General features: G+C 44.5%; 2 protein-coding genes across 2 annotated transcripts in view; both read right to left on the bottom strand.

Moving 5' to 3' along the window:
* Positions 1-2,368: 2,368 nt before the first annotated feature.
* On the bottom strand, positions 2,369-4,053 carry LOC135711228 (small glutamine-rich tetratricopeptide repeat-containing protein alpha-like). Its single transcript, XM_065234012.1, has 4 exons — positions 3,870-4,053; positions 3,267-3,803; positions 3,080-3,209; positions 2,369-3,016 (listed from the first exon to the last, which is right to left on the bottom strand). Exons 1-4 carry the CDS (start codon positions 3,870-3,872, stop codon positions 2,895-2,897), a joined length of 792 nt encoding a protein of 263 aa, XP_065090084.1. The 5' UTR covers positions 3,873-4,053; the 3' UTR covers positions 2,369-2,894.
* A 10,333-nt stretch (positions 4,054-14,386) lies between these two features.
* Positions 14,387-24,780, bottom strand: part of beta'COP (coatomer subunit beta') — a 38,964-nt gene continuing 28,570 nt past the window's right edge. The window contains exons 4-14 of the mRNA XM_065234036.1: positions 22,821-22,920; positions 22,553-22,752; positions 22,131-22,233; positions 21,929-22,076; positions 21,697-21,866; positions 16,475-16,878; positions 15,992-16,148; positions 15,728-15,929; positions 15,536-15,664; positions 15,268-15,474; positions 14,387-15,188 (exon numbers count right to left, since the gene is read on the bottom strand). Coding sequence (XP_065090108.1) covers positions 15,153-15,188; positions 15,268-15,474; positions 15,536-15,664; positions 15,728-15,929; positions 15,992-16,148; positions 16,475-16,878; positions 21,697-21,866; positions 21,929-22,076; positions 22,131-22,233; positions 22,553-22,752; positions 22,821-22,920 — 1,856 coding nt within the window. The 3' untranslated portion in view covers positions 14,387-15,152. The remainder of the gene's footprint in view (positions 15,189-15,267; positions 15,475-15,535; positions 15,665-15,727; positions 15,930-15,991; positions 16,149-16,474; positions 16,879-21,696; positions 21,867-21,928; positions 22,077-22,130; positions 22,234-22,552; positions 22,753-22,820; positions 22,921-24,780) is intronic.

Genomic DNA, 24,780 nt, shown 5'->3' with positions numbered 1-24,780 from the left:
AATAAACACTCGGATACGTAAGTTACATCTAATTCATTTTAGTTCAACAGCATATAGAATCTATAATTTTCGGTACAGTTTGTTGAGATCGGGTATTGTATTCCCATTTTGAAACTCAGATTAGCACAGAGTAATAGTTTTATTGCAAGAGAACTTTCTTTTGGGATCGTCTTTTCTTCATACAATTCTCATTATTCAAATTATATTAATCATGATCAGTTTTAGAAAATGTGATATGTTTGAGCCCAGTTCTAGATTAGTTTGTTATTAATATCTTGTGAATTGCGCTCGCGAGAGCTTACCAAATATGGGTTCTCTTTTTCACCCATAATAGTTTGGGGGAAGGGGAAAAGTGAGAGCGAAATAGAGGCAAAGAAAATAGGGAACACAACACCATGACCCAAACGACTAACCAACGCATGCGGCTCACACTTAACTTGTTCTATTTCTTTTCTTCCTCTCATGTACCAATATTACCTGCCGGAGAACAAATGGGAACACGGCCAGATGTTCAATAGGAGGAAACATAGCGAGAAAGCGTGAACAAGAAAAGAAGAATTAAATAAGACATGCATCAGACAAAAAGTAAGCAGCTAGAAAGGATCACGTTGGTCAGAGACAGCCAATTTATACTGGACGGAACTAGTAAGTAGGATAAGTATTGTGAAAGGTGTGTGCTTGCATGATTTATCTATTTTAGAATTACCTTCAATCCACAGTAGAACCACAAACGAAGTGACAGACGGAGCGGCTCGAAAACTTTGGTGACTAACCTGCTATTGCAATTTTTCAGTGTACCACATGGCAACACCACTACTACTGGATTGTACCACATGGCAACACTTCTACTAGATTGAACTAGCATTTGCACCAAATGTACTAGAATGTTTTGGTTCTATCTCTTTCACTCTACTCAAAACTGAAATCCATAAAAAAATGACAAAATGATACGCACTCTTTGCACACTGTCAAAGAATCATTGTACACAAAATCAACTTTGTTCAAATCAAAACAAAAAAACTAACCCATCTGGTGGATGATGGCACAAGCTTCCAAGAAAATTCTATTACAGTGAACCACATTATTTAAATGGATTTCTTCGCCAGTTAGTCGTCTGTCACTTCGTTTGTGGTAGAACCTCATTTCCTTCAATTACTACTCCATCGCAGCACACATCTAATATTGATCACTAACGTTAATATAGTTTCAGCATTATTGACATTTTTATCAAAAGGTGAGTTGTAAAGTATAATTACCATGCATAGAGATAAGTTAATGTACCAGAACCTGGACGGACACGAGCCTACGCAGGGAAGGACCCGGATACGATCACCCATGTGTGTCTAGAGTATCGCATGAGCTGACGAGTGCAACGGGAAGGATAGTAGGTGTATAGACTAGGGGGTTAGACCCGACCCTAGATAAGCCAACTTAGCGGTTGGCACAGCCTAGAACAATTACAATTACAATTACAACAGCATATAGAATCTATAATGATACCACATAGAACCAATATGGAATTGAACTGAACTTTCCTATGTGTGAAGATTCATACATCTTAATTGTAAACGTCGATTGCAACAATCTATGAAGTTTAACACATATGATTAAGGCGAATATTTGGTTGAGTATAATATTGTATCTGCTTTATGCAATCTTGCCAAATTAACGCCTGAAATTCTAATGCATATTCACGCACTCATACTCACAACGCCGAAAAATCATTACAGCTTTAAACTCATAGAAAACCACTCAAACGTCAATTAATATCATGCCTATGCATGTTGTGTTAGTTTTCCAACCCCTGATGCACAAACAATAGTAATAACAATGAATAACGTCAAAATATAAAGCAATGAATTTTTGAACCTGAAAACTCATCGGTGATTTTTGCGACGTTGAATTTTGCAAGGCAAAACTCATAGGCGCATAAACTCATGCATGAGATTTGAGTTTTTTTGTGTTTCCGAACACTGAACCTGATGGTGTCGTTACATTGCATGTATGTATGAGCTTTTATTCGCAAGAAATTGACGGCTAATGCCAGTAATTTTGCCGCTTTGAAATGTTGGCAATGATTTGATACATCAACATGAATCAAGCTGATAGATACCTATTATATTTTTTTTGCTGTGGAACCTTGTTGGAGAAAAAGCTATTCGCATGACAGTCCCATGTCATATGGAATTTCCTACCTACGTGGGCCTATTATGCGAATAGCGACAGTTCACTTATGTCCGATACTTATAAGATATAAACTGACTGAAACATTCGACAAAACTTCGCCTACCCATCGATGGACGTTTTTGTTTTTGTCTTTCGAAGCAAATAAACAACAGAGCCAGTAAATTACCACGTACTCACCATGTTTTCATATGCAGCAATCTGCTATGCATATCACAAAATGTATTCAAAATGCCATCACTTGTCCATTACATACTAGAAAGAACACCTAACAATTGAGTTGGAAAGTAAAAGTAATCGCGGGATGTAAAAATTAGTTTTAAACAGTGGTTATAATAAAAGCTAACGCATCGTAAATTTTCAACTACTTTTTAAAATTAAGAAGGACACTCTAGTCGACAGATACCGTAATTCCTTTATCTAATCCTGGGCCAGTTCTTCGCTCTACTCCTGTGTTACAGAAATTTTTGTAGAAAATCGTGCTTTCTAAGCTGTATATTTTTGGAGGGGGTGCAAAATGCTTCTGTTGTTTGTGATTCGACTGTCTGAATTTGATATACCTAGGCAAGATGGAATTTTTAGAAATGACAAATTAACTGGAATTACCTACTTTCGATATTTGCCGCATCGGGTCGTTTCGGTTCTCACCAAGACAGGGGGGACTAGCATTCAAGATTTTCTTTTTGTAGAACGTTCCGTCCAAGTGAGAATTATGTTTTGCCTTTTTTGAACCGCTGCCTAGCCTGAGCTTTGGAGTAGCGATTCCGGGGTGGCTTCTGCTCGCCAACACCACCGTTCTCGGTTTCCTCCGCGTCTTTGGTTGATTGGAAATCTGTTTCGAATGGTGAGAAAATGTAGTTTTTGAACGGGACCGCGTGACTTGACAATTAGATACCTTCTAGAAGATTAACCGGTGGATCCAAAAGTCCTTTGCGTTGCAATTTGGTGTAGTATCGAATCATCTTGGCTATTCCGAAACCGATACCGGCAACAACTAGCACCACTAGCACCATCAGCGATGTGTACTGGAAAGAAGGCATTAGTATCAATATTCCCTAAACAATCAAATATAAAAGTTATACTTTTATCGTCGGTGTATCCGTCATCAACATGTCGGCGAAAACGATTAGCATTCCCACGACGCACCCGATGCCAGCACCCAGCGCCGGCGTCCGCTTTTCCTTCTCAATGTCTTGATTGCTCAAGTCGGCTGCCTTTCTTGCAGCCTGTATGATGCCCATGTCCTGCGGTTGCAACTGCAGAGCCTTCGCGTAGGACAACAGTGCTGTGTCGTACTGCCCGACGCTCATGTGCACCTCGGCCTTCCGGAAGTACCCTTTGGCCCAGGTCGGGTTCAGAGCAATGGCCGAATCGGCATCTTCGTTGGCATAGTAGTACTGCTGCAGCTTCAGGAATGCCAACGAACGATTGCTGAAGAGAATCGCATCGTTCGGACTTAGCTTGATGGCATGGGTGTAGTGCAGAATCGCTTCGGTAAAGCTCCCCGCCTTGACACACTTGTTGCCTTCCTCCTTCAGTTCGTCTGCCGTCAGGTTCAGATTACTCTTGCCGCCCTCCTTGTCCGGACCGCTGCCTCCGGAGGAATCTTTGTTGACGTCCTGTCAATCAAACAAACCATTTAATAGAATTACACACATGATCAATAGAATCAGTCAGCAGCTTACCATTGCACCGATGGCAATCCAATTAATGGCCTGGATAGAACAGTCACTGATAGCAATCTTGTCACTGCCGAATCGTTGTTATCAATAATTTATTGATTTTTCTGTCCAATTAAAACATTTTCCGCGATTACGACTTGCAGTTTTCTCTCATGCAGCCATTTTCCGAGCACAAAATCGACCCGACTGACTGACTGACGACGGTGGTGGGTGGTGGAGTTGTTTTGCAAATTTTCACTGACAGCGAGAAATGTCAAGGCGGGGGAAGTGGTGCCAGCCATGTAATTGGGGAAAAATAAAGCGGTGTTCAAATGTTGAGTTAATTGGTAAAACAATAAAAAAAAAAACAATTGTATTGTATTGTATTTTTATTGGATTTTTTTTTACGGGAAGGCAACAAACCGAACATATTTTTATAATAAAACATTTCAATGCTAATCTCAAATGGATAAGATGTCGTCTCTTTATAAATTCAGGCTCTTTATTTGGCACTAGATTGCGGAACAGAGACCGAGGTTAAATAAAGGAATGAAGAAGAAGAAGATTACTTTGTTATAAATATAAGTGAAACTGATTAATTGTGAAGACTAAATTAATAAATAATAATGTTTTGGTGACTTAATCCTTATACTCGACTGAAGAAAAATCATCTTCTTTGCTTGAATACGAAATTTACAGGAAACCAACAAGCACCAAAAGAGTTATCCCCTATACTTCCAACCATACGTTCCAGCAGAAAATGGCCGCCTTCCACCACATGATTCATCTGATGTAGACTTTCCACCTTACAGGAAAGGTTAAGGAATTACAGTACATCTTCGAAACAGCGAGACTCAACGGATACAAAGAGACCACAATCCAGGCAATCATCGATAAAAAAAGCAAGAATTCTAGAGAAGCGATTATTTACAACCCTCACCGCAGCACCTGAACCCTTGAAACGAGTGTCCGTTCCATTTGATCAAGATATTACTTGTAAGCTAAGACTACAGTTAAAACAATTCGGTGTTTAAAGGACCAATAAAAGCTGGCCTCAATCGCTGTCTTCCGGATGACGAGGAGAGACGAAAACGTGAATACGTACCCGGATTGTCTCTTCCTGGTGCAGTTCCAGAAAAGGACGGTGACGCTCAATGCGCTGCAAGCCATCCGCTCGATCTACTCCATCATCGTACGGCCAATCGTGATGTAACGCAGTGCCAGCGGTGCCTCAATTTTGGACACGGTGTCCGCAACTGTAACATCAAGCCACGCTGCAGGAACTGCGCTCAAGAATACGCTGGAGACAACCAACAGCGCAAAACAACAACCCCGATCTGTTCTCAGCTGATGAACTGATGGAAATCTTCGTCAACATGCCGGGGCTCTTCGTAAGTGCCGCAATAAGCCCGAGCTGATCCAAGTCCTCGGTTAGTTCAGCATCCAATATGGCGTCTAAGCCGCTAACTATCGTCACTTGGAATGCTTGTTTTATAAGTTTAAAAAATATTGAGCTTGCCAACTTCTTCCGCAAGCATAACATCGACGTGGGCCTTCTAACTGAGATCCACCGTCAAAGTCCGGCGACAGCTTCTGGTTGCCTGACCACAACATTATCCGGCTTGATCGCACCAGCTTCAGGGGTGGTGTTGCGGTCGTCATCAAGAAAGGAATCAAGTTCTGAGCTCTGCCTCACAACCGCACTTCTATCATCGAGGCTTTTAGTGTGGTCGTAGAATCCCCAACTGTAAATGTCCGGATCATCGCTGTTTACTAGCAAGACAATTCAAGAGCGACCTGACCACTCGTACTAGCTCTCGATTGATCGTTGGGGGCGACCTGCATGCCCGCCATGAAGCTTGGCGGAACCGGAACGGATGTCTATTGTTCGACCACGCTCAACTTGGACTGTACACTGTGCAGTTTCCGGACGAATCAACTTTCATCTCTCCGGCGGACTTTTTCCTGTCGAACATCGGACTATCCAAGCCGGAGATGCACAATGATCTCAGTTCCGACCACCAACCGGTGATGGCTGAAGTCAGCATCAACGTGGCTCCTGCTCCAAGCCAGCGCAAAGACTACCACCACGTCAACTTGGTACAGTTTGGCCGTGTGGTTAGACTGATGCAAAATTTGACTTTTTTGCTCCACAGTGCTTAAATGGTTTCAAATCGGGTCCTGATTAGCCTCCCAAAGTTACAACTCATTTGGTTAGAAACAGACTTCGCACAAGCCATTTGAAGTTTACATGTAAATTACTATGGGAAATCTCAACTTTTTGTTCATTGCCTTCTAGTCTTTTTCCATATTGAGCTGCGAAACAGTTCGATAACCATTCTTATAGAAAATTTTCTCAGCTACAACTTTGCTGAAGACCGTTTCTATGTAGAACGAGACAGGAAAAAGTTATTAATTATTTAAGAGATTGATAAACTTATGACATGATCAAGCAGCTGCTCTGTAGGCAACACTGTATTTTGCAGTGTGACATAGTAGCCATGATTTTTGTGTCCTACACGAAACGAAAATCAATTATTTTATTCATGTGTTTCACTTATACATTTTTGCCAAACATCAGCCTTATACATTCCATAAGACAAACCATATAGGTCCTATAAGAATGCATAAAAGGTATGTGTGACCGCTTATACATTTCATTTGACACATGATCTTCATAAACTTTTTGCAAGGCGTCTGCTTATTAGTTGACTTATACATTTTATGAATAATCAGCAATAGAAATTTGCCAAAAGGTATAAGGAGATTTCTATCCGTGTATTCAACGCCCCAGAAACACCAATGTTGCCTGCTGAGCAGTTGATTGAGCATGATCATAAGACATCAGCGCATTGATAACTTTCGATCCTTGCATTTAATCAAAAAGTGATCTTCAGCAAAGTTGTAGCTGGGAAAATTTCCTACAAGTACAATTGAAAGTTTTGAAGTAGACCAATATGGTGAATTATTAGATAGACATGAAAAAAAAATTTAAATTTACCATACTAATTCCCATACAAACTTCAAATGATTTGTGCCATCTCAGTCTCTCACCAAATGGGCTCAAATTTTGAGAGGTTAGTCAGGATCCGATTTGGAATCGTTTAAGTATTGTGGAGCGAAAATTTCAAATTTTGCATCACTCTAATGGACCAGCAATAGGCGTCAAAGGAAGGATACTTACTTACTTAACGATACTGCGCACCTCCGGGTGCAAAGAGCCTTTGTGAAAGATTTCCATCCTAGGCGATTACTAGCTTTGGCCTTGACCTGTGGCCAAGTCAAATTTCGGTCAACGTTCTTAATTTCACTGTTTGGGCTCCGCCGCCACGCGCCTCTGGGTCTGCCTCTGCTGCGATGTCCTGCTGGATTCCAGTCCAGTGCTTGCTCGCAGATTTCGTTACCGCTCCATCGTAGTGTGTGGCCGACCCACCTCCACTTCCGTTCACGAATTTCTGTCTCTATCGGCTTCTGATGGCACAAACGATGAAGCTTGGAATTTGAGATCCAATTGTGGGGCCACCAGACACGAATTATGTACCGCAGGCATCGGTTGATAAGCACCTGCAGCTTCTGAGTGTTCTCCGCTGATACACACCATGTTTCACTGGCGTATAACAGCACAGACTTCACGTTCGAGTTAAAAATTCGGATTTTGGTGCGTCGACTGATCTGATTTGCTCGTCATACATTTCGCAAACTGGCAAAAACAGCCCTCGCCTTCTTAATTCGTGCACCTATGCCGCTCTTGGTGCCGCCGTCCGACGCTATCTGGCTGCCAAGATATTGGAAGCTTTCAACTTTCTCCACTGCCTGCCCAGCTACCGTGAAATTGGAACGGTTTGTTGTGCTAATAACCCGCATAAACGCGAACCATAAATTGACCTTACCTAAAATGGTTAAAAATTGTTTATAATCCCTGCTAAACTTTAACTGAAATGGTTATGGAACTTTACATGAACGTTTAATGATAAAGTTTCAACCTTATGTATTATGGTTTTTTGGAACTGGACCTTACAAATAATGGGTTGTTAAGAACCATTACCGTTCCAAATTCTTGTTTTCTCCATACATTTTCGGAAAGAGAACTATATTAGAACCTTTTAATTTATGGTTTGAGAACTTTAATGGTAATGGTTATGGTAGTATGGTCAGTAAGGTCCACGAATGGTTTTGTAACATCGATCAACTTTATGTGGAATATATCGCGAATTGGTTGCCTGTAATTTACTGATTACCAATTCACGATATATTCCACGTAAAGTTGAGCGATAATACAAAACCATTAATGGACCTTACTGACTACCATAACCATTACCATTAATGTTCTCAAATCATAAGTAAAAACGTTCTTATATAGTTCTCTTTCTGAAAATGTATGGAGAAAACTAGAATTTGTAATGGTAATGGTTCTTAACAACCCATTATTTGTAAGGTCCAGTTCCAAAAAACCATAATACATAAGGTTGAAACTTTATCATTAAACGTTCATGTAAAGTTCCATAACCATTTCAGTTAAAGTTTAGCAGGGATTATAAACAATTTTTAACCATTTTAGGTAAGGTCAATTTATGGTTCGCGTTTATGCGGGAAGGCAACATCATCAGCCAAATCGAAGTCGTTGAGATGCTCCCTGGTAATTGGCTGCCACAGCAACCCACGGTTCGGTACACGGTCAACCGCTCCAACCATGAGCTCGTCGATTAGGTGGATATAAAGGCTGACTAAAAAGTAAATTGGTGCGCACAAAAAGACCTGTAATTCGTGATTCAATAAGTTTAAAAAGTCCATTAATGGTTGCTTTACAGAGCTTTTATTAAAACTTCAAACTTACAGCATTAGATGGTTCCATTTCTCCAGTTCAAACGGAATCTCGAACCATCCTCTTGATGGAGCCCATCAGCGCCCGCACAGTGGAAGCGAACACGGAATCAACACATTTCTTCCTTTTTGCCCGCATTTGCTGGATGTCCTTGACTGCCCCGCCGCTTTGTCGAAGTCGCTGCTTTGAAATTACCCAGTATTTTTCGATTAGTCGAAATTCCGGGCAATTCAGAGGATTCATTAACTTGGGGACAAAATCAATCTTGTTGGCAGCATACCACTCCAGAACCACCTTGGAGTGATGGCAGCTGGTCAAATCAGGCCAAAAGATAGCTTTGCCCCTATTCTTCGATATAAACTTGAGATGCCATCGTCGAGGATGTGACGAATGGTTCCGTTTTCAGGTCACAACTGCAAATCGCTTGCCAGATCATGACATTCTTCGCGAACTTGTCGGCAAACACGAACTTGAATCTTCCCGGCACATCCCCACGTCCAGTCGCGATGTAAAACTTTTGACCGGGAAGCTGCTTAAAATCGAGTTTGACGTATGTTTTGTCATCGATCAAAGTGCAGCCCTTGTTTTTCGTCAAAACACGGTCGAACAAGAGTCTTGCACGCTTTTTGGCTACGGAATTCTGCTTCATGTGCCGGTTCGGATGTTTACTGGCTTTGTACGACTTGTATCCTTCCCTGGTAAGGATGTTCCGCACCGTTTGAAAGTTGACGTTGTACCTTCTGGCCACATCTCGGATCGAAAGACCGGGGTTGGCTTTAACGCACCTCAACACCTTGCTGCGCAGCTGACGATCCCTGGTTCCAGTTTTTTTTTTCGTAGGTCCGCTGATTCCTGTCACTCAGGGTTTCCTTGTAGGTTTTGAGCACTCGACAAACGTTGTTCTCTATAGAGCTTTTTGACGTTTAATCGGCGCACACTAATGCACCATTTAAATTCAAGGAGTGCGAGCAAGAGGGAAACAGATTAGTGGGAAAACAAACCATCCATTCATCTCTGTGTGCCAGATAGAGAAAGACGATTAAACGTCAAAAAGATCTATAGAAGTGTAAACAAATCACTGTCAGATTTTCGATTCCCAACACTAGAGGCGTGCTAGCGACGCGCGAGGGGCGTGTTATAAGTAGCCAACACTGATAAGTAGTCTTCTTTTTCAATTTCAAACAAACCAAATGGTATTCTCTAAACAGGAAAGGATAGGACCAGGCATGGAAAATCATTTACATTCATTTCATACATTCATTTACATTCATTTGTCTCTAACTTTTTTCATCAACAGCATTCCACAAAATGACGTGGAAAGCTTTTGTAGGTTTTGTTATTAGCTACAACTTTTGTTCATAACTCAAATTTGTATCTTTTATGCATCATGAACTAGAACGGGCAGAACTTGTTACTGTTTTTCAGTGAATGTAAATTACATTCACTGAAAAACAGTAGTGGCTTCTGTTCGCTCTGGTTCGTCATGCATCAAAGATACGGATTTGACATGTTAACAAAAGTTGTAGCCAATAACAAAACCTACAAAAGCTATATACATTGTTTTGCGGAGTGCTGTTGAAGAAAAAAGTTAAAGGCAAATGAATGTAAATGAATGCACGAAATGAATGCAAATGATTTTCCATGCCTGGATAGGACTAGGAACATTAAATACTATGTTAGCGTAGTAGGCTATCAACCGTCGCTTTCCCCTGTTACGTTGTTGGGAAGCCCTCCCTGGCAACAACCCGTTACCTGTTTGTGAAAATTAATACCTGTTCATTCCAAAATCGCACTTCGTGTAGTACAGACGTTTGAATAAACTTTTCTCCGTTATTCCTGTTAAACCGTATACTTCGTTTGGAGTCTCACGTTTGTCCCTTCAAGAGGTTATGGGCACCACCGCGAAGGACGTTTCGTGCAACATCCCGTTGCTGCGTGGAAGCGGAGCTGACTTCCAAAACTGGAATTATCGAGTGCGCCTGTTCCTGGAAGCCAAAGGCGTCGCGGATGTGCTAATCGAGGTGGCTCCAACGGAACAAGCTGCAAAGAAGAAGTTTGAAGAAACGGACCGGATCTCCAAGGCGTTGCTGGTGGGTTGCCTGTCGGACGAATGCCTCGAGATCGTTCGAGAGAAGGCGACCACGAAGGAGATGTGGGTCAGTCTGGAGGCGGCTTATGCGAAGAAGTCTGTCGCGAGCCAAACGTTAGTACGGAAGCAGTTGGCTCGTTTGCGGATGAAGGAAATTGAAGACGGCCGGAGCAACTCTGGCGGAAAGTGATCTGGTGTCGCAGCTTTTCTTGACGCTTCCAGACTCTTTCGATCCACTAGTCACGGCCCTGGAGAACGTCGCGGAAGAAGACCTGAATTTGGACCTCGTCAAGCAGCGTCTATTGGCTGAAGAAAGGAAGCGATCCGACCGGCAGGGCGATTCAGTTGAAGACAAGTCGGCAGCGTTCTCGGGTGACTCAAGATCCCAAAAGAAGTCCCAGAAATTCCTCGGTAAGTGCCACAAATGTGGGCGTCGCGGCCACATGAAAAAGGATTGTCGCCAGCGTGAAGCCAATTCACCTTCGCGGCAGCCTGTACGAGCTTGACCTGTCGTTGGAGGAAGTTGAAGCGAATCACTGCGAAGTATCGATTGGAAACCTGTGGCATCGTCGCCTGGGGCATATCGGCCAACGCGGATGGAAGACCATGGCCCGGAAAGGAATGCTGAAAGGTATGAATGGAAAAACAACCAAAATTGATTTCTGCGACGCCTGCGTGCAAGCCAAGCAATGCTGAGAACCTTTCAACGGAACGCGAGCTAGGGCCAGCCGGCCGCTCGAGCGGATTCATTCTGATGTTTGCGGACCGATCGATCCACCGGCATGGGATGGTTCTCGTTACATAGTCAGTTTCATCGATATATTTGTTGAAGCGCAAATCAGAGGTATTCGAGAAATTTCAGGAATTCGAAGCAATGGTCACGGCTATGCTGGGAAAGTCCATTTCAAGAATGACGGTGGAGCAGGGACGAGAGTACTGTTCCACAAATTAGATGCAGTTCTACAAGAGAAAAGGGATACAGCTAGAGACAACGGTTGCGTACACGCCCCAGCAGAATGGTGTAGCGGAGATGTTCAACCGAACCTTGGTTGAAAAAGTCCGTTCCGTGCTCAGTCCAATCCAATGTGCCGAAGCAGCCCTCACCTGCGTTTAGTTGATGAACCGAAGCCCAACAAGTGCGTTGCCCTCTGGTGTTACCCCGGCTGAGATGTGGTTCGGTATCAGACCGGATCTGGACAAACTTCGTGTGTTTGGCTGCAAGAGTTTCGTGTGGATTCCGAAGCAGCAAAGGCGTAAGTTGGATGCGAAGAGCAAGGAGATGGTCATGGTTGGGTACGCTCCGAACGGCTACCGCGTGTGGGACCCGGTGACTCAAAAGCTTACGATTGCTCGAGACGTCAAGTTTGATGAGTCGTCCTTCCCGTACGCTGTGATGCAGCAAGAAGACGATGTCCCATTGACCGTCCAAATTCCGTTCGAGCAAGAGGGGGAACGTTGCCAGCCGGCCCCTACAGATAAAATTCGTGAAGCCAATGATGAACCTGAAATCAATCGAATTGAAGCAGAACCCGACGATGATCTTGAAGAACCGGTTGAAGAAGCAGAAAATGCGCTCCCTTCGCCCACAGAAAGACGCGAAATTCCTAGTGAGTTGTCGTCGAGGCATAGCGGACGGGAGCGCAGGCTCCCCGGTAAGTTATTTGATTACTTTATCGGTTATAGAGCTATTTCTGGCGAATTGATTTTCGCAGATATACCCGAATCGTTTGATGAACTGCCCCAGCGTGCTGACCGAGCCATGTGGATGGCTGCGGTACGAGATGAGTTATGTTCTATGGAGGAGAACAAGGTCTGGCGTCTTACGAGCTGTCCGAAGGGAGTGAAGCCTCTGAAATCGAAATGGGTGTTTCGGCTGAAGGACGATTCGGCCGGCAATGCGGTCAAACGTAAGGCGAGACTGGTGGTGAAAGGATTCCTGTTGCAAAACTGGCCACCATCAGGACGGTTCTCGCGGTCGGAGTGCAACAGTGTTTCCACTTCCATCAAATGGACGTTAAGACGGCGTTTTTGCACGGCGACCTGAAAGAGGAATTGTACATGGCGGTTCCCGACGGTGTTGCAGCGTCCCCTAATACAGTGTGCCGCTTACTCAAGTCCCTGTACGGCCTCAAGCAATCCCCAAGGTGCTGGAACGAAAAGTTCAACGATCGGTTGCTGAGTTTTGGATTTCGTCGATCGCTGCACGACTACTGCCTCTACGTGCGCGTGGTACCAGGAGACGAAATTTATATCATTCTGCATGTGGATGATTTGCTCATCGCTGGGAGGAAGATTGAAACGATTGTGAATCTGAAGAAAGCCCTGAGTTCGACGTTCAAGATGACGGACTGCGGTGAGATCAGTCGTTTCCTAGGTATGAAACTAGAATGCGACGAATTCCATGAAACTCTCTGAAAAAATATCGAAAAAATATTGATACGCTTTAAGATGACGGATTGTAACCCGACCAAGACGCCTATGGAGAAGAACCTGGTTGTTTTCCGTGATGGTGAGTCAACCCAAGAACCGTACCGTGCGCTGCTGGGCACAATTATGTACGTAATGCTGTGCACCAGGCCTGCTTTGTGTTTCCCCGTCGGATTCCTGGGCCGTTACCAACAGTTAACCATTGGCAATGCCTCAAGCGTATAGGACGGTATTTGAAAGGGAAGAAAACGAAGCACCTGAAGTTTGTACGCGACGAATCAGCGGAAGCGTTGGTCGGATATGCTGACGTCGACTGGGCATCGGATGCGGAAGACAGGAAGTCAGTCAGCGGCTACCTGTTCACGGTATTCGGTATTTCGGTCATTATTGCCTACGTCGCAAGGAATCGATTCTAATTGAAAGGTTCCGCTATTTATACCCTTCGAAGAGTGAGAGCACCCTCCAAAGGCACACCCTTTGTCATTCAAAAATGAATTCCTTGGCAACAAAATTAGGCAATGATCGGTGTCAATGACTATGCATCAGAACCCTAGTCTTAACCACTTCAAAATAAAGAACAACGATTAGAAGATTAGGAATCACATAGATGAAGACTAACTAACTCATTTTTTCCTTGTTTCAATATCATCCTCGGTGGACAAAGCCGAGTCTTGTCACTATCAACAAGGCATACAAAGTAACAAGGACTAAGCTGTGTTCCTTTGATTACTGATAAATCCTGTTCCGCTAGTTTGAAATAGTCAGGACTAGGAACGGGTGGTGGATCTTACATCCCGTAACGTACCACGAAAAGGTGATCTACCCACAAGGCATTTCTTGTCATACTTTACACGCTGATTTTTAATGAATCTTTTAACACAAATTTGTGCTATGATTTGATGTGATTTTTAAAGGCAAGTGAAAAAAAAAATAAGAAATAGTGACTTTAGTGACTTGTTGAAAAACGTTACTTTTTAGTAACTGACTTGAAAATAGTGACCTAGCCCACTAAAAAGTGACCACCCCTGTGCTTAAGGTGCTCATTAACCCGCCATAGGTATACTGTTTGGGAGATATTCGATGTTTCACCAGGAATGGATTGCACAAGATCGAATCTCGCTGCAGAGCTGGAGATTCATTGGGGTTCATTTTCCCAGCAAAGGAAATTCGGACTGCTTTAGATCAGAGCAACGCAACTTAAACTTTGTAATATATTGATTTCCTTATATTGGTAGCTTCGCTGTTTTCTCCACATAGTAAATGTATCCTTCTTCTGTCTTTGTCGTTCAGAGATGTGCACAACAAAGATGCGAATGCGTAGATATAGCCAATTAATGGTGTAGCAATTGTAATATGTAATCATAATAATCAATCGTAATCGGTAAGTGATAACATATAATGCAAAAAAAAAATCCCTAGACAGCAATTAGAAAAGTAGCAACATCTTCCTAGTTTTGCGAGTTTCGATCACTCGCTATGTTTGATTTGTTTGAAACAAACCTCAATCATGCTTGGCGGGAAATGAGAAACAAGGAAAATTCAAGATTACCTAAATGCTATTTACCTTCGCACTTGCTGTTTCGTAACTGAGAACAATTTATTCTTTGCAGGTGCGAAAACAGAGAAAAAGAACCGTCGTTGGTACGGAACTACTAGCCTGTTTAAAATACTTGTTGTCTGTCCCACAGTTTGGCATGATGAACGCCATCATACTCAAGAAGGATGTTGAAAAAAAAATGTTCCATTGATGATTTTTTTTTTTACGTTGCTGCAACATTCTTCTCCTGCTCGTTTATTATTTTTTTTTATTTAAATTTTCCTTAACATACTTCTTCCATTAGATTTAATTATAATAAACTTCTATATACTCTTCTATCGCTACTAAAAGGGAGGGTAAGGGGAAATTCTCCTGCTCTCTCGTTCTCTCGCTTTCTCTGAGCATCCCTGTTCGGAACATCCGCAGCCCATCTCAATCACTCAACAGATCGTCATCTATATTTACATCCTGTTTCAAGTGGCATTTGCGAAAACAATAGATTATAAAGTTAGGTGGGGAAAAAATCAATATTGACAGTAGTACTTACAGAAGTGTCGATATTATCGTCCAGATTGAGGGCCTCGATCTCGGACTCGAAGTCGTCGAGCGAGCTCTTCCGCTTGATCTGGCTGGCGGCGGATGGTGCAGGCTGGAAGGCTAGAGGAATATTTCCCACCGTGACCGAGGGTGCGGGCGTTCCGGCCGTTGTCGCTATCAGTGCTTCTTCCATCACGTTGGATAATGTGGGTTTGTTCTATGAGAATGGAAAATGTTAGACTAGAAGATGGCTAGATTATTGATAGAGTTGTACTTACGCCTTCCGTCGCACTGCTTGTGGCACCTTCCGCACCGGTGGCCGCGGCACTCGGATCGTAATCGAACCGTCCTTCGTTTTCCGCCTGTCTCATCTCCGCTATGGGATCCCGGTCGAGATTCAGGGGGACCTAAATGCGATAAATTCAAGTTTTGAACGCTTAAAAAAAAAGGGGAAATATTGCACAACTCACATCGATGGCAGACTGGGCCGGTAGCAGGGTCGACCGTTCCGGCAGCAGGAACTGCTGCGTCTTGACCGACTCGTAGAAACCGGGGAACAGATTTTCGTACTGCTGCGGATCGGCTAGACTTTGGCCGGCCTTCTCGTTGATCTTGGCCAGCTCCGTTCGCCAAATGTCCAGCACGTAGGACACCTTGTTCGGCATGTAGGTTCTGTTGGGGACGATACATTTAGGATTTCAAATTGAAAGCGCTATCACAAGGGGACAACAAACCTAGCGAAGAATGCCGCTTCCGGTATCCGATTGGTTTGGATGAGAATCTCCAAGCATTTTTCCAAATCCCCGAGCAGGAACATCGACAGGAAGGAGATGTTGAATTTGCCCTGCGATACACCGTTCTCTCCCAGATTCCGAAGCATGCCTTCGTCGCCTAGTACCAAAAGAAACATTGCATTAGAATAATCTATCCCAAGTGATTGCCGCCCGCTTTTATTTGTATTTAATTCCATTTGCCCACTATAGCGTGCAATATGCTTCTCTTGTGCTAGAATCCGAAAGTAGGCATTCTGATTCACCCTTTCCTATGGCGGCAAAGTAATAAAAGAGGACACACACAATCATTCTGAAAGTGTCTCCCCCTTCTCCGCCTCGAATCACTTTCTCGCCCGATTCCATTCTTCACGCTTATTTGAAATTGTAATTACGCGCACGCATCACATTCCCCCCTCTCACAGCGAGACTGTGTTAGGCACTTACCGGAACTGGTCGCCAGCAGCAGCAGGCCGCCGAAGTCGTTCGCATTGGTGAGACACTCTTTGACCAGGTCGAATTTGTTCTTGCTGGTGGCGATGCTGGCCAGCTGGGACCACTTCTGGGGGCTGTCCGATTCCCGGGCTAGCACTAGGGCCGTGTCCAGATCGCCGATCTGCAGCGCCAAATCGAACCGATGTTCCGGATCGGTGGAAACCTGCAGGGCTTGCTGTTTGAAACCTTGCTTCTCGAGGAAGTGCGCCACCCGGGTGCGGTGCTCTTTCGGGATGGTCGGCAGCACCCGGTCCGCCGTTTCGAAGTCCCGTCGCATGACTGCCGTTTGGTACTCCAGCACCGACAGGAGCAGCGCGAAGCTGGTCACGTTCAGTTCCTTGTCGCCGAGGTAGAGGCTGTTGGCGGAAGGAAGGAGAACGGGGTTATTGGGTGATTTTAAGGTTATGGCTATTAGGGTGACAATGGTATTTTTTTTTTAATCCGGTCATATACAAAATGTTAATTGCAAGTGGTCCCAAGCAGTATTCAGGAAGGCAAAAACGTTTCGCTTAAACCGTTTGTTTTAGGTGTATGGTGAGGTCAGTGACATTAGGGTGAGGTGGTGTTAGTTGAGAGGTGGAAGCACTACTATGACGAGCACCTCAACGGTGATGCAGTAGAAAACGAAGGTGGCGCGGCAACAGACCTTGGAGCACGCGCAGATGACGACAGGCTCAAGAAGTTGAGGAGGAGAGCGGTCGGCTGAAAAACAACAAAGCAACTGGTGTAGATCAACTACCAAGTGAGCTATTAGAATACGGTGGTGAAGCACTGGCTAGAGCGCTGCATTGGGTAATTGCCAAGATTTGGGAGGAGGAGATATTACCGGAGGAGTGGATGGAAGCTGTCGTAAAGGGTGTCCACGATGAAATTGCCACACACAAAATTGATTCGCAAAATTCGAGTTTTCATCCGATTGCCACCAAATTTTCAGGGATTGAGAAATAACTATTAAACTTCATTTTACCATTTTACTCGTATTTTATTTACAGTCCATACGCAAATTCCCGCACCTTGGCCTTAATCCCGGCTATAAGATTCTGCACAACCTGTGAATCAACCGTTTTTTGCATGTAAACCCATACTTTCTTCAGTTCCTCGACTGTCTTCACTACCTTAGGTCGTTTAAGAAGGTGCTGCTTCATAATCGCCTAGTACTTCTCGATGGGGCGGAGCTCCGGAGTGTTGGGAGGGTTGAACATTTTCGGCACGAAATTGACCTTATTGTCCGCATACCACTTCAGCACGTCCTTGGAGTAGTGGCATGAGGCCAATCCGGCCAGAAGATTGTTGGGACGTTGTGGGCCTTCAGGAGAGGAAGCAGCCGCTTCTGGAGGCACTCTTTTATGTACACCTGTCCGTTCATCGTGTCCTGGGTCACGAAAGGTGCACTCCGCTTCCCGCACGTGCAGATGGCTTGCCAAACCAGGAATTTCTTCGCAAATTTGGACATCTTCTGAGTGCGGACATGCTCCGGAACGCTGAGCTTATCCTTGGCCGTGAAAAACAGGTTGCCGGGGATCTGTTTGAAGTCGGCCTTCACATATGTTTCGTCGTCCATGATGCAGCATTCAACTTTCGTCAGCATGTTGAGGTACAACTTCCTGGCACGGGTTTTGGCGGACTTGTTCTGCTTCTCGTCGCGATTAGGGGCCTTTTGTACCTTGAACGTTCGAAGCCCAGCCTTAGTTTTGGCCTTCTGGACAAAACTTCGGCTTAGGTGCAGCTTCTTAGCCACATCCCTAACGGAGGCGTTCGGATTTCGGTTGAAGGCCCCAACTACGCGGTTGTGATTTTTGGTGTTGTACAGAATACTTTTTCCTTCACTTCTGGGCTTCCGATCGGTGGTCAACCGTTCCTCGAACCGCTTAATCACTCGCGACACCGTGGAATTCGCGATTCCTAACGGTTTAGCGATGGAACGATGCGAGAGATCCTTGTTCTCGTGATGAATGCGCAAGATTTTATCACGCACAAGCTGTTCTTTCGACTCCATTTCCGCGAGTTTTGATCACAGGACTTTAAAACTTGCAGGATGTAAATAATGCACTATGAACTAAATCCACCCAAATTTTCATTAAATTCTACCCAACGGTTAAAAAGTTAGAGCAATTTCATAGTGTGGCAATTTCATCGTGGACACCCTTTATGCCCAATCTACAAAAAGGGCGACAAGTTGGATTGCTGCAACTACCGCGCGATCAAACTGCTGCGCGCCGCCTACAAGGTACTCTCCCAAATTCAATGCCGCCGCCTGTCACCATTGGCAAGAGAGTTCGTGGGGCATTACCAGGTGGAATTCATGTCGCGATTCGGCAGGTTTTGCAGAAATGCCGCAAATACAACGTGCCCAAACATCATCATCGCATACGACCCAATCGATCGAGATCAGCTATGGCAGATTATGCACGAATACGGGCTTCCGGATAAACTGACGCGATTGGTCAAGGCGACGATGGATCGAGTCCCTTTGAATCTCGAAGGGGGTTACGGCAAGGTGATGGACTTTCGTGTCTGCTATTCAACATCGCGTTAGAAGGTGTGATCATAAGAGCTGGGGTAGACACGAGTGGCACCATCTTCAGGAAGTCCATCCAGCTTCTTGGCTTCGCCGATGACATTCGACATCAAGGCACGGAACTTTGAGACGATGGCCGAAACGTACATCAGACTGAAGGCTGAAGCTAGGCGGATTGGACTTGCGAAATACATTAGAGAAAGAGGTTCCAGGGAAGACAATGTTAGCCTCCCACCCCGAGTTCAGATTGACGGTGACGAAATCGAGGTGGTCGACGAGTTCGTGTATTTGGGTTCACTGGTGACCGCCGAAAATGATACCAGCAGAGAAATTCAAAGACGCATGATGGCAGGGAATTGTGCCTACTTTGGACTCCACTGAGTAGACCGGTGGTCCTCTTCGGCCACGAGACTTGGACAGTGCTCGTTGAGAACCAACGCACCCTTGGTGTTTTCGAACGGAAGGTGTTGCGTACCATCTACGGTGGAGTGCAGATGGATGACGGAACGTGGAGAAGGGGAATGAAGCACGAATTGCACCAGCTGCTGAGAGAACCATCCATCATCCACAATGCAACAATTGGGCGACTACGGTGGGCTGGGCACGTCGTAAGAATGCCGGTCGACGACCCAGTGAAAATGGTTCTATGAAGCGACCCAACAGGAACAAGACGAAGAGGCACGCAGCGGGCAAGGTGGATCGACCAAGTAGAAGGCGACCAGCGGACCCTTTGCAGACTACGAGGCTGGCGACGTGTGGCCATGGATCGAAAAGAGTGGAGACGACTTCTTCGGACAGCAGAGGACATCAAGGCCTTAGCCTGATTGGTAAGGTAAGTAAGTTGTAACTGCCAGGAGCTGCTGGGACTTTCTTCATTGTTGATTTTTGGAGCGGTTATATTTTCCGGAGACAGTAGGTGGTTGGCCCAAGGTCTCCTATTCCCGTGATGGGGCTGCCAGGAAAAGATGGGATTCTCCGACTTCGAAATTTAGGGTATTCCAGTACATCCAGCAGTCCTGAAGTTTCGTATGTTTATGCAGTATGAAAATCTCCAGGAGTTCCATAACGTCTAAAAATCGGTATTTCTCAGGGTCCTGGAGATTTCGACAGTAGTTTTCAGAGAAACGAATGTGCCTAGATTTTTTAAACGTTCTGGAGTGTTTTGGGAGTTTCTTAAGGATATTACGGTATTTCGGATACTTCCAGAACTCCCTAAACTCTAATTTGTCCTATAACTTCGAAAACCTCTGGGACTCGAAGGACTTTGGGATTCTTGGCGTTTCCGGATCGTGGAAAGTTTCGGAGATCTAGGACATCAAACAGAATCTGGCTTTATGGCCTAGAGCTAGCATTAACAGGGAATCATAGATTTCAGGGAAAAGCTACAATGTGATCCTGAGGATGACAGAGTTTCGGCTTTGCGCTGAAGTTTGAACGTTCTAGAGTTCCGATAGATATAGATTGGGAGCTCCGGGAGTTATATCTCGGTCAGAGCTCTTGAACCTTCTAAAACATGCGGGGGTCTAGGAATTTCGAAAACTCCTCGTGATTCCAAGAACTTCTGGGGCTTTCGGCCTTTGCATCTTTGGGTATTTCAGTTCCTAGAGATTCAAATGTTTGTGGAAATCGTATATCGGACATTACAATTCTTCGGACATATTCAGAGCTCTAGAAACTCAAAAAAATCATGAAGTTTCTCGAACTAGCGACCTTGAAATATGAGGCGTTCCTGGAGTTACGAAGGTTTTGGAGGAGTAGAAAGTTCCGGGAGTTCCGCAACGTCGAAAATAATCTGAATTGTTCACAGTACCACAAATTGCATACAGTTCCGGAAATTCCGAGCTAGAACTCGTAGTTTCCGGAGAAAAAAGAGTGTCCGGTACTGAGAAATTCTGGGGATTCAAAAAGTTTTGATTTTGGTCTTAAGTTTTGAACATTTCGTGAGTTATATTTCTGAGCTCTCTCTCCCTAAACTGTGAAACTCAGCAAACTCCAGGGGCACCAATTCTGCGGAAGTTCAACAAAATCTGGATGAGTCGGGAAATTCCTGGACTTTCAGGAACTCCTAGAACTCTCGAACTTAAAGATTTAGGATGATATAGGAGTTGCGCCAGCTCCTGGAATTCCAAGAGTTTTAAGTCTGCAAAAATCTGGGAGTACTAGTGCTTCTGGATGACGAAACGAATCTGGAATTCACCGGCTGCCACAAACTGCAGTTTTCGGAGACATGCGAGCGTCTGGAGTCTCAGTAGTAAACAACAAATTGCGTGTGTATAGAAGTTTTGAACACTTTGGGACTTCCGAAAAATTCGGAAAATTCCTTGAATTCCGTGAGTTTTTTTTAAGTTTATGCAATTCAGGCAGCTTCGAGCATTTTCGGAGTTCGGATGTGATATTACAATTGTCAGAGATACGGAACTTTTTTAAATATCTGGACGTGTTGACTGGAACGAAACAAGGCCCCTGTAGTCCTGTATACCTGTTCTGGACATACAGCAATCGCACTGACCCAATCTGGAAGTTGCTCATAACTGTTCGTCAAGCGAAACCTGTCCTACAAGCTGACCAGAATTTCCCCAAAAATTCACTGCCCTACTCCCGGAATATCGAAACCCCTTTCCAGACCCCGATATTACGCCCTGCAGCCCAAACTCACCGATTATCCTTCGGCACGTATCCGAGCAAGTACATCGTCCGGTCCAGGTGGGAAATGGTGACAATCTCCCCGCCGACGTAGTAGTTGATCCGGTTGACCGAGTTGGTGTAGATGAAGCAATCGCCGACCCACAGTCCGGTGCGAACCGCTTCGTTGACTTCGCCCAGAACCTGCCAGAAGTTCGTTAATAATTAGGCTAAGTTCGTACGTTTGTATATAGTGAAGGACTCACGTCAAACGCTTCCTCGATCCCATCTTCGCTGAGCTGCTGCTTCGTGGTCAGGGCATTCTGAATCATGCCGATGTCGACCTGCAGGATGAAGTACGAGTCCTCCGTGGCCAGGCACACCAACGTACCGGCTTCGTTCCAGAATACGTGTCTGTCGGGACGTATCATTAGGGTCTTATAACAACTTCAATCGCACAGTTCTTACCTTGGTTGGACTTCGATTCGTCTGATGAGCTCGAGATTCTCCCAATCGTAGAACGACAAACCGGAGGAGGTCTTGACTGCCAGCAGTTGTCCGCCGAATATTCCTTTAAACAAAAAAAATGACAATTCGTATTTTGATTACCAGGCTCCTGGGACAGAACAATGTTGGAGATCAAACAATTAGCTCTTGGACAAGTACCTTCTACACATGGTTGGTTGGTTGGTTGGTTGGTTGGCAGTGCAATTGACATTGGTTGGGCAGTTAGTAATGGTTTTTGAATGTTTGGTTAAGGTGCGATGGTGTTGATGGTGGTAAGCATGGAAAGATTTCAAGGGAGACAAAATACCAAACAGAGAATCGAGAGCGTAAGTTACAAATTTGCACCGTTTCCAGTTTCTTCTGCTATCAGAGACGAAGCTTACCTTCTGCGCCGTAGTCCGGGGTGAAGCTTTTCCGTTCCTTGAAGTTGCGGAACAGCTTCACCGTGCCGCTGGATTCCCGTACGGCGTACTCGCTGTTTTCCGACGCCCACACGAACTCCTGGGCCGAGCCGAAGGCCTTGTTGCGGAGGGCCATCGAGGTGTAGATGATGTACTCGCCGTCACCGCAGACGACTACGAATCTGCAAGGACAAATGTGAGTGCTTGAGTAGATTTTCCCTTGGAGAAGAGGATGTGGGTCAATGCTTACCGTCCGTTCGGGTTGTGAGCGATTGTCTGGGGATAGATTTCACAGGCTCCCATGTCCTTGACGGCCACCGGTAGCCGTTCGCCGTCTTTGATTTCTGTGCCTGGAAGTGAGGAAATCGAGATTGATTGGAGTTAGAATGAGTCAATATAAGAAAAATTGTTCACTGCGTCTAAAGCGGGTGCAGTTACCCTAGCAGAGGACATTGGACTCGTTGTTTTTCCCACTTTGAAAGCTTTAAGAAGCGAACTATGAAGACGGTCATAAATTTGTTAAAAATCACTTTTCGTCACATAATATCTTCGCTACCAACCAAACTAACGGCGAAACAACTCACTCTCTTTCGTCAATAAATAAAACTGTCTCCACATTTCCTGTTCTCCATATAGGCAGTAAAGAAGTAACCTTCCCTGCGCAAGAGTATCAACTTGGACACGCTTCGGAAATTCTCCCGGTAAGGCACGAGCGCGCGGTCATTACCGCGGTTGGACTGAGAGATACCCATCTCATTATATTAAGTAGGGGGCGCGTTGGCTGTGTGCCATCATTCGGTGACTTTGTTTCTCTCGTCTATAATAGGTAGCAGTATATGGATGGATCAAAACAAAGCGTGGAGCAAATGGGAGAAAACAACGATTCTAATCTGGTCGAGTCCTCCGATGGTGTATAGGTAAGCCAGTATTATTTAACCATAGAGGCTTCTGCTGATGGTTCCGCTTTCTGGAGATCAATGTCCGTTATTGTATCTTTACCTTAACTCTCAATTTGCACCTGCCTCAATATGTGAGGTTAGGCTTTTCCTACAGTGCTTCCACAGGTCTACCTTCTTTTTGGGAAGAATGTCTTATTTCTCAAGGAATTTCCAACCTCAACAAGCTCAAAGAACTTCCAATGAGAGGTTCCAACTTCCAAAGGGAACATTTAGGATCTTGCAAAGAGAAAGAAGTTCAAGGAACTTGCAAAGGGCGGTTCACGAAACATCTTCTAGGAACATCCGAAGGGAATAATTCCCCATAAAGGAAGCTCATAAAGGTTCTGCAAGTCTACAGGAAGATATGAAAGAAGTCGACAGAAAGATTTGGAGGAATTCCACAGAAGGATCAGAATGAATTCCACAGGAAGATATGAAAGAAGTCCATAAGAAAATCTAGACGAAGTCTACAAGAAGATCTAAAGGACGTCCACAGAAATATCTGAAGGAAGTCCACAGGAAGATCTTAATGAAGTACACAGAAACATCTGAAAGTCGTCCGCTGGAAGATCTGGAGGAAGATCACAGAAAGATATGGAGAAAGTCCACAGGAATATCATGAGCAAGTTTACAGAAAGATCTGGAGTAAATCCACATGAACATCCGGAGGAAGTCATGTTGAATATCTGGAAGAAGTTCACAGGATGATCTGGAAGAAGTCCACGGGAAGATTTAGAAGATCATAGGAAGATATGGAGGTAGTCTACAGGTAGATTTGAAGACAGCCCTTGGGAAGATCTGGAGGAAATCAACAGAAAGATCTTGAGGAAGTTAACGAAAAATCTGGAGAAAGTCCACAGAAAGATCTGAAAGAAAACCACAGTAAGATCTGAAGGAAAACCACAGGAAGATCTGAAAGAGGTCTATAGAAAGATCTGGAGGAAGTTCTCAAGAAGATTTGGACGAAGTCCACATGAAGATCTGAAGGACATCCACATCTACAGGAAGATCTGAATGAAGTAGATAGGAAGATATGAGAGAAGTCCACAGGAAGATCTGGAGGAAGTCCACAGAAAGATCTGGAAGCAGTCACTGGAAGATCGGAATGAAGTGTACAGGAACATCTGAAAGGAAGTCCACAGGAAGATCTGGAAGAACATCACAGAAAGATATGGAGAAAGTCCACAGAAATATGTTTTCCAAGTCCACAGAAAGATCTGGAGTATGTCATGATGAAAATCTGGAAGAAGTCCACATGATGATCAGGAAGAA

Source organism: Ochlerotatus camptorhynchus, unplaced genomic scaffold (genome assembly GCF_037179485.1).
Source record: "Ochlerotatus camptorhynchus isolate MF236.1 unplaced genomic scaffold, CSIRO-AGI_Acam_v1.1 ptg000428l, whole genome shotgun sequence".
Classification (NCBI taxonomy): Eukaryota; Metazoa; Arthropoda; class Insecta; order Diptera; family Culicidae; genus Ochlerotatus; species Ochlerotatus camptorhynchus.
This window is presented reverse-complemented; position numbering and strand designations above follow the sequence as displayed.

Bases quoted from the DNA above. Each gene is read 5' to 3' on its own strand.
- LOC135711228 (XM_065234012.1), bottom strand. The intron at 3,210-3,266 runs GTATAACTTTTA...CCTTCTTTCCAG, and splicing joins CGGATACACCGACGATAAAA to TACACATCGCTGATGGTGCT. The intron at 3,017-3,079 runs GTATCTAATTGT...CATTCGAAACAG, and splicing joins ACCGGTTAATCTTCTAGAAG to ATTTCCAATCAACCAAAGAC.